General features: G+C 51.1%; 1 protein-coding gene across 4 annotated transcripts in view; it reads left to right on the forward strand.

Moving 5' to 3' along the window:
* The window catches only part of GPRC5A (G protein-coupled receptor class C group 5 member A), a 65,516-nt gene that overhangs the window by 50,069 nt on the left and 1,076 nt on the right, over positions 1–14,371 (forward strand). For 2 of the 4 annotated variants that reach the window (XM_062194849.1, XM_062194851.1), the window contains 2 exons: positions 11,035–11,963; positions 14,294–14,352. In XM_062194849.1, the coding sequence (XP_062050833.1) occupies positions 11,042–11,963; positions 14,294–14,352 (981 nt within the window). In that variant the 5' untranslated portion in view covers positions 11,035–11,041. Of the gene's footprint in view, positions 1–727; positions 812–889; positions 1,023–11,034; positions 11,964–14,293; positions 14,353–14,371 lie in introns of those variants that run through there. The other 2 variants (XM_062194848.1, XM_062194850.1) reach the window with 2 other exon arrangements.

Raw genomic sequence — 14,371 nt, forward strand, 5'->3', positions numbered from 1 at the left:
TTATCCAGCACCCCGGTTCCCCGCGGCCGGCCGCGTCAGGGCTTCAGGGGGAGGCTGTGAGGAAAGCGGAGACAGGGATCTCTCCAGCCCAGGGCAGCGCTAGGGCGGGTCTGGCCGCAGTTCTCTCCAGGGCACTCGCTGGGCTGACTGCGGACCCGGTGGCACTTGGGGAGGCCGGAGAGGGCGGCCACCTCTTTCTCCAGCCCGGCTTCCCCTCCCGCAAGGCGGGGTGAGAGTGATGAGGAGAAAACCTCCGCGAGGCGGGAGGCTGGAGAAAGGCCGGCTCGGGCCCTGGGAACTCACGGGGGAGCTGGGGCCCCTCTCGCTGGCCGGCGCTGGCGCTGGCCCTGGGGGGACCCGAGAGCGGTGGAGAGGGCGGGCGGGGATGGCTTCCACCCCGAGGGGACAGCCTGCGGGGCCGACGCGGAGCGCGCGTCCTCGCGACCCCTCTGTCGAGCCCCGATGTCTGGCTGGGCCGCCCCAGGCCACGCAGGAGCGCACGAGCAGGGTGCTCCCCGCACCCCGAGTCGGGCATGACCCCGCTTCTGACGTCAGGAGGTCCTGGGACTTTATTTCCACAACAGCGCGAAGCGCGGCGGAGCCGGAGTGGGCGTGTCCCCTGCCCGGGACCCTCCCCCGCCCCGGGCCAGTCGGCTCAGCCCCCTGGCGCGCGCTCCCGCCCCGGCCGCTGCAGCCTTTATAACCACCGGGCGCGGGAAGGGCGGCATCGCTGCTCCGCACACCGCTCCAGCGTGCGCCACCCGAGCGCTCGCAAGCCTCGCCAAGTTCACGGCCAAAGCCCGGCGCCGGGGTGAGTTCGGCACCAGGAGTCCGGAGCGCGGCGAGCGGGGCGGGTGGGGGAGCAGAGAGGCCCCGAAGGACCGAACGCGGCTGGCGAGGGGCGGAACGGTCCGAGAAAGGAATTCCTCTACTTTAAGACAACTCAGATTCCCAGATTCCCCCGGCGCCCTTTCTGGGCTCCCCAGGCTAAAATAAAGTCAGAGAGAAAAAAGACCGTCAAGGTAACAGTTTCTGCTCGGACGTGGAGGAGGGCAGGTGGAATCCTACCCAGGCAGGGGGTGAGCGGGTTGGGGGTCATTGTAAATGGGAAGAGAAAAAGCGGGAGGAAGGTCTTGGAAGAAGTGAGCGGCCGGAGGAGGGAGATGGTGACAGCTGCTACGTCACCCAGACGCTGGAAAGCTCCCAGTATTTTGTCCTGGCACCCTCAGGGTGCCCTGCTGAATACCGGGAACTAAAAGTGCACCTGGCCTCCAACCCCTCTTCCGGCTGTGGGTGGGGGTCCGCTCGGCAGCGGCCCCTCCTCCGGTGGCCCCTGAGTTGCTCCCATGGTAGCAGCTCAGCGCTTCCGCCAGCAACCAGACCGCGCTTGGGAGCTCCGTAAACTGTGCTTGCCATGGTCTCTTAGACGCCCCCCGGGAAGGGCGAGCAGGTGGCCCGAGAGTTTGAGGACTTCCCGTTCTCGGCTGCTTTGCGCCGCGGAGCCTCCAGCGAAGACCACACCTGTCGCGGGGCTGGGCTGACTCAGCCTCTGCCAGGGGCTCTGGGGCATTGTTTAGCCGCTTCGGGTACCTCGGGGCTGGAGACCCGTGAGTGTTTGTGTGCCGGTTGCCGCTGGGGACGGGGAAGGCTGGCCGGAGAGGCAGGGTGGGGCGAGGCGCTACCTGGGAGACAGAGTGCGCAGAGTGGAAGGAGCACGGCCCTGTGGTTTCCTGGAAAGGGTTCTCAGCCCTAAGTCCCGGCGCCTTGTTTTCTCCTCCCAGCTTAGCAGGACCACGCAGCCCCGGTCAGGCAAGGGCGTGTGCCGTGAGTTAGAAGCTAAGGGAGCCGGGAGCTCCTTTCCTGTGATAGGATGCTAATCCCTCTGTCTATACCCGCTCCTGTTCCCTTGGGAGTCCTCTACAGAAACTGCTTTTTTCATATTCCGTGCCTGAGTGGTAATATAAGGACAGCAGGGTTGATGAAGAGTTTCGACTTTGATTTTATTCTTTTCATTCCGGGCCCATTGCTGTTTAAAAATGCACAGATTGACCTGAGGAAAGCAAGTGGTATAGTCAACAGTAAACTAAGCAGTATTTTTGCTTGAGGGGTGTTTGACCTTCTGAGCGGTGCACTGTGTTTCTATTTTTCTCCGTTTATATGACTTTTCTATTAGAATATGTACTCTTGTGCCTTTTTTTTTTTTGAACTTCAGATTTCTCTCTATACTCTAAAATATGCTCAGTTTTGGTAAATGTTCCATGGGCTCACAAAGTCTAAACTATGTGGTGACCCTTTATAGAAAATATCTCATGATCGCTGATGTAGAAGATGTAAATTATATGATTAATCATGGAGATCTAATGAGATATGAAGAATATTCCCATCAAAGTTTCCATAGAACATTTGGGAAATTTATCATATTGTTCATTGTGTGTATTTCACCTGCCAAGAATTGATAAGGAAGTATTAAAGTCTTCCATAACCATTGCATTTCTTTTAATTTCTCCTTGAACTGTGGTAGTTTTTGTTTTATGTTTTAGTTGCTGTATTGTTGGTGGATTGAAGTTTATGATTTTTAATCTTCAATGTGGAGTATCCCTAATTATTGTAAAGCAGGCTTTTTTTTTTTTGCCTTAATCACAACTTTGTGATTAAATCTCAACTCCTGCTTGCTTCTTTTACTTGAGCAAGTTATTTAACTTTGCACCTGGGCACACTTGTTATATAAACATTGTTTATTAGCATTCCTTCTTTTGTATTTATTTTCATTTTTTCCTTCCTTTTGCCTTTTAACCTTTCCAATCCCTTTGTTTTCAGTGAGGTTCTTACAGGTATACTAGTTTTTAGTCTTTTCAAAGTAAGAGTTATGATTTACATATGTTGTGACACTAGTCACTTGCTGTTGTCCTCTAACTGTGGGTCATACAGTCTACTCTTCCTCTACCCCATTGTGCAGTATAGGTTGTGTTTTCAGGTCAGCTGGTTCACTGAGGAGGTGGTGGTGCCCTTCTCATGGCTTAGAAACATCAGCCTGTAAGGAGAGATGAGAAGGCTGGCTCTGGACTTGGTGTATCCCACATGATATGTTACCTTTACAAAACGGAGAGCTTTGAGATATATCCATAGAGGACTTCACTGTATTCTCTTTTTTTTTTTTTTTTTTTTTTTTTTTTTTTTTTTTACAGGCAGAGTGGATAGTGAGAGAGACGGAGACAGAGAGAAAGGTCTTCCTTTGCCATTGGTTCACCCTCCAATGGCTGCCACGGCCGGCACGTTGCGCTGATCCGAAGGCAGGAGCCAGGTGCTTCCTCCTGGTCTCCCATGCAGGTGCAGGGCCCAAGGACTTGGGCCATCCTCCACTGCACTCCTGGGCCACAGCAGAGAGCTGGCCTGGAAGGGGAGCAACCGGGACAGAATCCGGCGCCCCGACTGGGACTAGAACCTGGTGTGCCACTGCCATAGGCGGAGGATTAGCCTATTGAGCTGCGGCGCCGGCCTGTATTCTCTTGTTTTATAAAACTTCCAATTCTTAGAATTCTGGGTCTAATGAACTGGGAAACTTTAACTCATTTTAAACTTTAGCTCATTTTAAAAAGTGATTTCCAGCGTGTCATCCTATATTCATGTTAATCTAAAGTCTACATAGTTTATTTATGAAAAAAGAAAGATGGAGAACTCCTGGAGAACTACTTAGAAAGTGCCCACTTGGGAACCTTGCTGTGGCACTTGGGTTGGTCTGCCTGAGCTGCTGCGAAGATTTCTTTTCTCTCAGTCACTGCATGAAAACTCCATTTAGTGATGTTGTTGAGATGTTATTCATAAGGTGCTGCTGTGATGTGTCATTTTTACATCATCAGAACCAGGGTGGCAGTGGCAGGAACGGGTCAGAGATTCCCTGCGCACACTTCCAGTTACAGCGAATCCTGAGGGCCAAGGAATGCTTGTGGGCCTCCTCCCTTACAAGAACCCAGCCTGGACAAAAATTACGAGGATTAGCATCAACAGTATTCATCTTAAAATGTTTTTCTCTCCCCATTACTCACACTTGCTAATAAATAACTAGCTTTGGCTAATTATCCAGCAGTTAGTCTAAGTCTGAAAAATCTGCTCAGCAGCCACGGGGCAGAGCACCTCGTGAGCAGAAGGCCAGTAAACAGAAGGCTTGCTCTGTTATTAATGGGCGATGCATGCCGTACGTCCAGGAAACACTTGGAGGTCAAGAAATACTTAACTGTGAAAGCTATTGAAAGACCTTTAAGTTTAGAACAAGATGAAATTGATATTAATAATATTTTAAAATTAAGTTTAACAATTTTTATTTGAAAGGCAGAGAGAGAGAGAGACAGGGAGATCTTCCATCCATCGGCTCACTCCTCAAGTGCCTGCAGTAGCCAGGCTGAAGCAACGAGCCCAGAACTCAATCCATGTCTCTCACATGGGTGGCAGGGACCTAAGCACTTGAACCATCATCTGCTGCCCCCCAGGGTGAGCAGTGGGGAGAAGCCGGATGGCAACTGGAGCCAGGGCTCAAACCGGATACTCTGGTACAGGATGTAGGCACCCTAAGTGGCATCTCAACCACTTCGCCAAAACCTTCCCTTTAGGATTAATTTTAGAAACTCATGACAAAGGTTAGGTTTTGAGCCGCATTTTGAAGTGGGTTAAGTAGACAGTGAGTAGGAGGGGCAAGATCTTTCTGGTTGTGCTGAGCCAAAGACCATGGCTGTGTGTGAGAAGAGCCTGAGTGAACCCTGTTCTCTCCCAGGTAGAAAATGCGCCAGGAAGATTTGCCTTGTCAAGGTGGAGAGGGAGTGAGGGAGGAGGGTGGGAGCAATGGGGGGAGCAGCTGGAGAAAAGTCTTGGTGCTCCAATTGAAGCTGCATCTGTGGTTACAGACAAGAGTAACTAATACACTTTGTAAGCAAAAATCTATTTTTGTGTTTTTAAAAATTGAGAGAAAGCTCTTATTCCTGGTTTACCCCCCTAATACCTACAATAGCCAAGACTGAGCCAGGCTGGAGGACCCTGGAACTCAATAGGGGTCTCCCACGTGGGTGCCAGGAACCTAATTATATGAGCCACACCTGGTGCTTCCCAGCGTCTGCATTAACTGGAAACCAGAGTCAGGAGCCGGAGCCCAGATACTCTGCTATGGGAAATTTCTGCCCCAATGTGCTGTTTTGACGGCTCAATCGGAAGATCCCTTTCCAGGCTCCTCCGCCTGCTCCTGTGCAGCGCTGGGCTCCCTTGTCCATTGTCCTTAGAAGCTGCTCTGGGGAACCACCCAGGCTTATTTCTTTTACAAACCCTGACGATTTCTTCTGAGCGTCTTTTGCTGCCTCCTACTGCGATGGGGCTGTGTTCCCGTGCTTCTGTCTTTGGCTTCCTGTGCAATCTCATTCCCTCTGAAGGCTTCAGCTACCAGCTCTAGGCTGTTCTGTGCCTACGGGGAAGCCTTCTGAGCACTGGCCCTGGGGGGCCCACCTGCAGAGGGAGTTGCAACTGCACAGCCAAGGCTGGAGGTCTGGCCTTTTAAAACAGGGCTTGAACCCAGGGCATTCCCATATGGGATGTGGGCATTCCACGCGGTGTGGTGTCTTAACCGCTGTGCAGAATGCCTGCCCCTGAGTCTGGCTGTTAAGAGCTACATAATTTCAGGCAAGACATTTCATTTCCCTGTGCCTCAGTTTCCTTAACTGTAAAAAGGGTATAATCATGGGATGCTGTGAGGATTAAATGAAACAGTATAAAGCTCAGATCAACTTCCGGGAGGGCTCAGTGCTTGGGTCCTGCATGTCTGGCAGCAAAGCCGTGTAGAGGGGCACTGTGTTCCATGTATCTTCCATGTTTCCTGCACACTCTGTGACTCCCCTGTTGCGTGTCAGGGCGACTGTGCTAGGCCTCCCAAGAGCACCAGCACACGTTTTGGTCTATGTGGTTTGTACACTGAGTGTGGTACCTGACAGCACTGCCATGTTTGCTGAGTGACAGGAAGGTTGACTGGAGGTGGTTTGGAGACCACTCAGTGAGCCAGGCTTAGTGATGGGATGGATTCAGTGGACAGAGGCTGAGGAAGGGAGAAAAGCTTGGGAGCTCACGACAGTGACTTAGAAATGAAGGACTGCGTTCTGATCATGATTCCTCGAAAAGGACTATTCTTCCTGTGTGACATCAGATATGTCACTGTCACCTCTCTGAGAGTCTTTTCACTTATACATGGACTGTGGGAATATTAAATGAGATGATATACATAAAACATGTAGGTGAGAGAATGCAAATAAAGCTCTTTAAACCACCCCCCCCACCAGAGGGCTTGCCTTAGTGTGTGGTAATAGTTGTCATTTTTATTCATAGTCATGACTATTTTGTTACTGCTGATTGAATGTAGCCATTGGAGACTAAACAGTTAAAATGTTGGAAAACCATGATTTCGCAGGGCTGACATGTTGTGAAGGCTCAGCTTCAGTAAATGTGTCACTTGTTCGGTGTCATTCCCAGGTCAGTCTGAGGATTCAGGTCCCGTTGTTGTTTTTAGATGCTAGAATAAGGTAACTCTCATTCAGAGGAAGACCAGACCCAGTTCTAGCAAGGTCCTGGCCCCGGGTAGCGCATTCTCAGACCCTCTGGGAAGGGCCATACAGAGCCAGTATGGGCAGCCTTCCAGGCCGGGTGTAAGCCCTTGGACATTTTCTGCACCATTCTGGGGGTAAGGAAGAGTCTCAGGTTGGAAACCAGAAGCCAGGAGACGGACCACAGGTTGGCGGGTGTCTTTGTGTGCCAGTCAGCACTGACTGTCAGTCAAGGCCACATCCAGGGTCAGTCCTGCCCCAGTAACCTGCAGCTCTGCCCCTCAAGTGAGCTCCCCTGGTTTCCCATCTCTTGACCTGTGCTCAGCCCCCTCAGCCTGTCCTCCAGCTCTGCTCTGGGGTCTGCTCAGGGGGTAGTGGCACATAGTCTTTTAATGGTAAGAGATGGGACAGGAAGGCGAGGGAGAGAGATCTGGACGTTGTGTGCACGGACTCCCAGAGGGATGAATGGCAGAGCTGGGCGTGGGCTCAGACCACCACGTTGCCCAGCCCCTCATTTTCTGGAGGAGACAACAGAGGTTTGAGAGATGACGGGACTTGACCTCATGCATGGCGGCTTGGGAAACCTCTTTGTCCTACAGGGGAGGAGTAACAGGTGGTTTGGAATTGAACACAATACGTGACTCCTTCCTTCCCTACCTTCCTTTCTCCTTTACCTCGTTTTCTTCCTTCCCCTCACCTTCTCCTCAATTCATTCATTCACATTCATTCTCTCTCTCTTTTCTTATTTTATCTTTTTTTTTTTTTTTTTTTTTTTTAATGCCTGGCTTATCTTAAAAACGTTTAAGGCAACTTCAAGTGATTTCGGTTTCTCAGAACCCCACCCTCCTCCAGGCATCTTCCTGGACCATTTTTCCATACAGACTTGCCTGTTAATGACTATGGTGAACTGATTTTTCTATGAGTAAATTCAAAGAATTTGTAACTTTTTACTTGGTGTTGAGCAATTCTTATCAGACTGGGGAAGAGGAGGAAGAGTAGAGATTATTGGAGTTGAATTAGAATGATGATTCTGAGAGTCACCTAGATAAAAAAACATTTACTAAGAAGGTCTTTTAAAGGACACTTGGGAGAGAATTGGGAAATATCTTAGCTACATATTTGATTCTTAAGGATTATTGTTAATTTTCAAGAGTGGTTAAGAGTTTTGATTTTTTTTTTTTTTTTAAGATTTATTTATCTGAAAGGAATAGTAAGAGGGAGAGATTGAGATCTTCATCCACTGGTTCACTCCCCAAATGGTCGCAACAACCGGTGGTGGGCCAGGCCTAAGTTAGGAGCCTGGAACTCCATCCAGATCTCCTATGTGAGTTGGAGCAGCCAAGCACTTGGACCATCTTCTGCTGCTTTCCCAGGCACATTAGCAGGGCACTGGATTAGAAGTGGAGCAGCCAGGACTCACACCGGCACTCATCTGAGATGCCGATGTCGCAGGTGACAGGTTAGCACGCTATGCCGTGATGCCAGCCCTGAGTTTTGATTTTTAAAAAAGGAGACAAACTAAACTATTTATGGACAAAAGTATGCGATGTCTGAGATTTGCTTGAAAATAACCTAGTGAGTGGAGTGGGGAATTAGATGAAGCAAAATTGGTCATATAGTAACATTTTTGAAACCAAGTGATGGTTATATGGGCCTCCATTATAAAATTTTCTATAGCAAGAACTTGACCAGCCAGCCACAGCGGTGGAAGTAGCCATTTTCAGGGAGAGGCAGGGAGGGCGAGAGAGAGTACAAGATTTCCTGCCAGATACCGCCCGGATGACTAATCTCAGAGGGCGTGGAGAAATGAAATAACCGGTGCGGTGACGGGCAGTGCACAGGGCCTGCGTGCCTTTCCTCCTCCTTGCCGCCTTAGAACGGGACAGGTTCTTCCTCCTGCACACTCAGCGGCACAGCCGAGGCAGGGCCGTCCCCACCTCCCCTTCTCACGGTCCCCCACCGGAGAGTGGACAGTTGTCACCACGGCTGATCGGCTGTGGGTACTTGCAGTTCGGGAGCTGCTTTCTCTGAACGTCCTCTGCCTGCCTTTTTCCTCCTGTTTTTTGTTCTGTCCCCACCCTGCAGACGGGGGAGGTGACCCTCTCTTTGCTTGTGGTAGGGAAAAGTGCTGTGGCGTGCTGTCCAGCAGTGCAGCGTATGCAGGCATCAGATCCACAGTGAGGGAGGGTGTAGGGAGGCTGTGGCGGTGCTGGCAGCTTCCTGCTGTACCATCCAGTACCTAGGCGCATGATTGGCGTACAGCCATGCTCGGTAAATATTTGTTGCGTGAGTGACTATAACCTATGCAGTGAAGTGTGGACAGCCAACTTTCACCAACATCAGGAAGATAGATATAAACTATACTTTTAAAATTATCCTTTAAAATAATTTTTATTTATTTAGTTGAAAGGTGGGGGGGGGGAGAGAAAAAGAGAGAGAGAAAGATCTTTCATCCACTGGTTCACTCCCCAGATGACCGCAAATGCCAGAGCTGCGCTGATCTGAAGCCAGGAGCCAGGAGCTTCTTCTGGGTCTCCCATGCAGATGCAGTAGCCCAAGAACTTGGGCCATCTTCCACTACTTTCTCAAGGCATAGCAGAGAGCTGGGTCAGAAGAGGAGCGGCCAGGACCCAAACTGGCACCCATATGGGATGCCGGCACTGCAGGCGGTGGCCTTACCTGCTATGCCCCAGCGCCAGCCCCTGCCTGCCTTGTAATTTGAAGAGACAGGATGGAAGGAAAAGGGAGAGAATTCTTTTTTCCTTTGGGTAATCACAGGACCCTGCAGTGGTTGATACTTTTCAGGAGTGGCTGAAGGTATCTCATTTGTTAGCATTTATGGGTTTATGGTGACGAAACTCTGCGTGGTTTATTTAGCTGTAAGAGAACAGGCAGGAGTCAGCTGGTGCCTCATACCTTTTCCTGCTTCCCGGCCCCAGCCCTCGTTCAGATTCCTTGCAGCACGTTCTGTCTCCATATTTGGACCAGTGGAGACCGAGAGCCCCACGCTGTGGTTTCTGCTGGAGGTGGCCTTGGCAGACCTCCCCTTGCCGGAATGCTGGCTCCTTCCCACAAGGGTCTCCTTTCAAGTCCATTCAGAACTTTCCACCCTTGATGATCAACATTCTTGGGAAAAGAAAAGCTTAAAAGAAAAGAGAGAGAGAGAAAAGAAAAAAAGAATCCATGCATACAGAGCATATGACCAAACAAAAGGAGTAGTGCCATAAGCAGCAGAAGCAGTTATAAGCAGTAACATTTATGGTTTATTGAGAAACTGTTAGGACTGAGTTGTGTTTAGCTATATTGAACTTCAGATCTTACCTGACATTAGCTTTGGAATTTCAGAGCTATCTGTTTTGAGAAAACGTAGAAGCTCCTTTCTCTTTTCGTTTCCCAACTTGTCTTCCCACTTGTGCCCCAAATCCTTAGGATTTAGATTTCGTGGGAGTTAGGCAGACAGCTGGGTGTAAAACTCACATGGAGGTTGTGGAAGTGGAGCTAGAAACCCTTTGCCTGAGCAATTACGAACACTTATACGGGAAGTACGCTGTTGTGCATCCTGTAGATTCCTGATTCTTCTGAATGGACGAGTGGAGTATCTATCACCTGGGAGCTCCTAGCGTTCCTGGGAGTGCAATTAGAGCCATAAAGGGTCATTTGTGAGGGAAGGGTGAGAGAGAGAGAGAGAGAGAGAGAGAGAGAGAGAGAGAGAGAGAGAGAGATTTCATTTGGTTTACTCCCCAAATGCTTGCAATGGTCAGGATTGGGCTGAGGCTGGAGCTGGGAGCTAGAACCTCAATCCATGTCTCCCATGTGAGTGGCAGGAACCCAATTTCTTGGGCCATCACTCCTCCTAGGGGGTCTGCTCATGCAGGGAGCTGGAGGCAGGTAGTGAACCCAAGGACTCTGATATGCAGGCAAACACCTGCTCCCAATGTTTGTTCTTCTGTAGAAAAATCTGCAGTTTAGGTAACTCCTCATCCATGAGAGAATGGGATGCTTATAAACAATATCTGAAACACAGCCAAAGGTAGAAAATCTTTGAGACTGATAAACTATGATCTACGTGTTAACTCCAAGTCTGACTACCTCCCTGCTCGCTGAGTCCTGAGACAACACAAGGAAAGTTAGGAAAAAGTAACCTGGAAGGCTGTTTGTAATCTGTGTTTCAAGATTTTTGGGGAAAAAGAAATCTCTTTAGAGAGCTGGGTCCTCTGGCTTCAAGGTCAAGATGAAGATGGTTACACTGGGCAGGGAAGCATTGAGGTCCGTCCCTTCCCTTCATCAGTCTTTAGGATTGGCCAGAGAGGCAGGGAAAAGTTAGCTGCATCTCATGTAGCATGTCCAAGGGCAACAACATCCTAGCTGAACACATGACATTTTCCCCCTAATCTTTCTTTTAGTCCCGTATGTGTCTGAGTGTGTTGAGAGACTCACCACCCTTCCTAACTTTGCTTTTATTCAGGACCAGAATGTCGACCAGGGCCCCTAAGGGTTGCCGCTCAGACCTGGACCCCAGGTACTACCTACTCTGTGACATCAACGCAGCCTGGGGCATCATCCTGGAGGCGCTGGCTGCCATTGGGGCTGTGGTCTCCGTGGTCTTCATGTTTGCTCTCCTGGTCCTCATCTGCAAGGTGCAAGATTCCAACAGGCGGAAGATGCTCCCGACCCAGCTCCTCTTCCTCATCGGCGTGCTGGGGCTCTTCGGCCTGACCTTCGCCTTCATCATCAGGCTGGACGGGGCCACGGGGCCCACGCGCTTCTTCCTCTTTGGCATCCTCTTCTCTGTCTGCTTCTCTTGCCTCCTGGTTCACGCATTCAACCTGACGCAGCTTGTCCGCGGGAGGAAGTCCCTCTCCCTGCTGGTGACCCTGGGCCTGGCTGTGGGCTTCAGCCTGGTGCAGGACGTCATCGCCATTGAGTACGTCGTCCTCACCATGAACAGGACCGATGTCAATGTCTTCTCCGAGCTCCCTGCTCCTCGTCGCAATGAAGACTTTGTCCTGCTGCTCATCTATGTCCTCCTGCTGATGGCGCTGACCTTCCTCACTTCCTCCTGCACCTTCTGCGGGCCCTTCGCCGGCTGGAAGATACACGGGGCCCACATCTACCTCACCACGCTCGTGTCCATTGCCATCTGGGTGGCGTGGATCACCCTGCTCTTGATTCCCACCCCGGGCCCTGAGTGGGATGACACCATCCTCAGCACAGCCTTGGTGGCCAATGGCTGGGTTTTCCTGTTTGTGTATGTGGGTCCTGAGTTTCGGCTGCTCACCAATCAGCGCAACCCCACGGATTATCCAATCGAGGACGCCTTTTGTAAGCCTCAACACTTGAAGCAGAGCTACGGGATGGAGAACAGAGCCTTCTCTCAAGACGAAATGACTCAAGGTACATGGTCTGGTGTGGGGAGAAGCCTCTGGGAAGGTTGGGGAGGGAGTGGGCAATCAGTGTAGCTGTGAAGACACCGGTTAGGATACCCACCTCCCATGTTGGGGCACGTGGGTTTGGTGCCCGGCTCTGGCTCCAGCTTTCTGCTAATTGCCAACCCAGAAAGGCAGTTCCCATGGTCTGTCACCCACGTGGGAGACCCGGGTGGAGTTCTGGCTCCTGGCTTCAGTCTTGTCTCAGACTTAGCTATTGTGGGCATTTGGGGGGTGAACCACAAATGGGAACACACACACACACACACTCTCTCTCTGTCTCTCTTATTCTGTCTGCCTCTAAAGTAGATAAAAATTTATTTAAAAAAAGATAGGGGAGGGGCCAGTGTTATTTGTTTGAAAGGCAGAGTTACAGAGAGAGAGAGAGAGAGGATGAGAGAGAGAGCTTTGATCCTCTGGTTCACTCCCCACATGACTGCAATGGCTGGGGCCAGGTGCAGGGGTCCAAGGACTTGGACCATCTTCTCCTGCTCTCTCAGGCACATTAGCAGGGAGCTGGATCAGAAGTGGAGCAGCCAGGACTGCAATGGGTGCTCATATGGGATGCTAGCATTGCGGGTGGCAGCTTAGCCTGCGGGTGGTCTTGTGAGAAAGGGGCTAAAGTGACACCCAGTGACTTCCTTTGCTCATGGGGTCTATTCATGGAGCCCCAGTGTTTACCTGGGTCTTTGCGTCTTTGAGTCTAATCGGTGGGGAAATGGTTTCTGAACAGGAGTGAGGGATCTCCAAGGCCAGGTCTTGGCTCCCACGATAAAGAAGTCTTCCCTCGGAGGCCAGCCTGGGATGCAGAGCCGTCTGGGGCTTCTCGCTGCGGCTGTGGCCTCTCCTGTGTGCCTGGGAGCCTGGGGGGGTTGGGTGGGGGTGGGAGGGTGGCTTCGACGCCCAGCCCCTCCTCCCCACTCCCAGGGCTGCACTCTGTCCCCTCCCTCCTGGACTCCCCACGGTTCCCTGGCGATTCCGTCCTTCCTGCCACTCACTTCAGGAGCTTCCTCTTCCTGAGGGGCTTTGCTGCTCCCTCGCCATGCTCACCACCCCGCACAGCAGCCCAGAGCCTTCCACACTGCAGGAGCCTCCTCTCAGTGCTTGCAAGTCCCTGCACTCGCCTGCCTCCGCCTCGGAGGTCCCCCTGCTCCTGCCTTCTGCCTGCCCTTGTCCAGAGTCACGCATTCTGCGGGCTTGGGGATCGCTCTGCTCTGTGCACCTGTAGAACTCTGAAATGTTCCCACCCGAGTCCGTCACCGGTAGTGCTCTGTGTCCCCGTCATGGCTTCCTTATTCTCCGAGGTCAGCGATCGATTGTTCTGGTTCGTCCTTACATTCCTCATAATGCCTTACACATGGAAGTATTGTCCGAGTGAATGGGGCAGGTGATTGTGGGGGGCGGGGGAGACAAAGGAATTGCTTTAAATTGTGTTTGTGATGATCACGTGTTTATCCTTCCCAACTGTAAAACTTCCCATTCTTCCAAAGACACAGAAACCAATTCTTGTAAATTCTGTCCTTTCTAAAAAAAAAATGGTACATATATAATGAGCACATAGATTTATTTATATAAAATGTAGTTTTTCCTTGTCAGACAGTTAAGGAGGTGGGTAAATACCCCCTGAGATCCTGTCTAGCACATCTCTCACCAGAGCTATACCTGAAAAGACATTTTAAACATTTTATTTATTTATTTGACTTATTTGAAAGGCAGAGGGACAGAGAAAGAGAGAGAGAGACAGACAGTGCTTCCATCCACTGGTTCTCTCCCTAAATGCGTGCAACAGAAGAGGGCTGGGCGAGGCCAAAGCCAGCCGCTGGGAATCTCAATCCAGGTCTCCCACGTGGGAGGCAGGGCCTCACGTACTTGAGCCACCACTGCTGCCTCCCAGGGTGCGAATTTGCAGGCAGCCGGAACTGGGAAGCGAAGCCAGGACTCGAACGCAGGCCGTCTGCTAATGGGATACCAGTGTCCCGCGTGCCTGTGCCACATACTCTGTCTTTTAAATGACTTTTCCAAATGTGTTTTTGAAGTGCTCCGGAGATGAGGTGGGGCCCCTGCTGTAAGCTTTGGAAAGTGGTTTCCAAAGCCCTTCCTGTTAGTTTTTCATTCATTCAACCAGTTCTGAGCTTATTCTGTGCCTGGCCCGGGGCTCAAGCACATGGCGTGTCTCCCTACAAGGACTGGGCAGTCTGCACCAAAACATACGTGAGGGCACACTCTGAGAAGTTCCGCGGCGGGCTGCCTGGAGGCGGGGGCCCCAATGCTTCAATTTCTCCCCTCACTCTGTTGCAGGTCTTGGAGAGATAGGGGATACTCTCTATGCCCCCTACGCCACCCACTTCCAGCTCCAGGTAATTGCTGGGGTGGGAG

Source organism: Lepus europaeus, chromosome 6, assembly GCF_033115175.1.
Source record: "Lepus europaeus isolate LE1 chromosome 6, mLepTim1.pri, whole genome shotgun sequence".
Classification (NCBI taxonomy): Eukaryota; Metazoa; Chordata; class Mammalia; order Lagomorpha; family Leporidae; genus Lepus; species Lepus europaeus.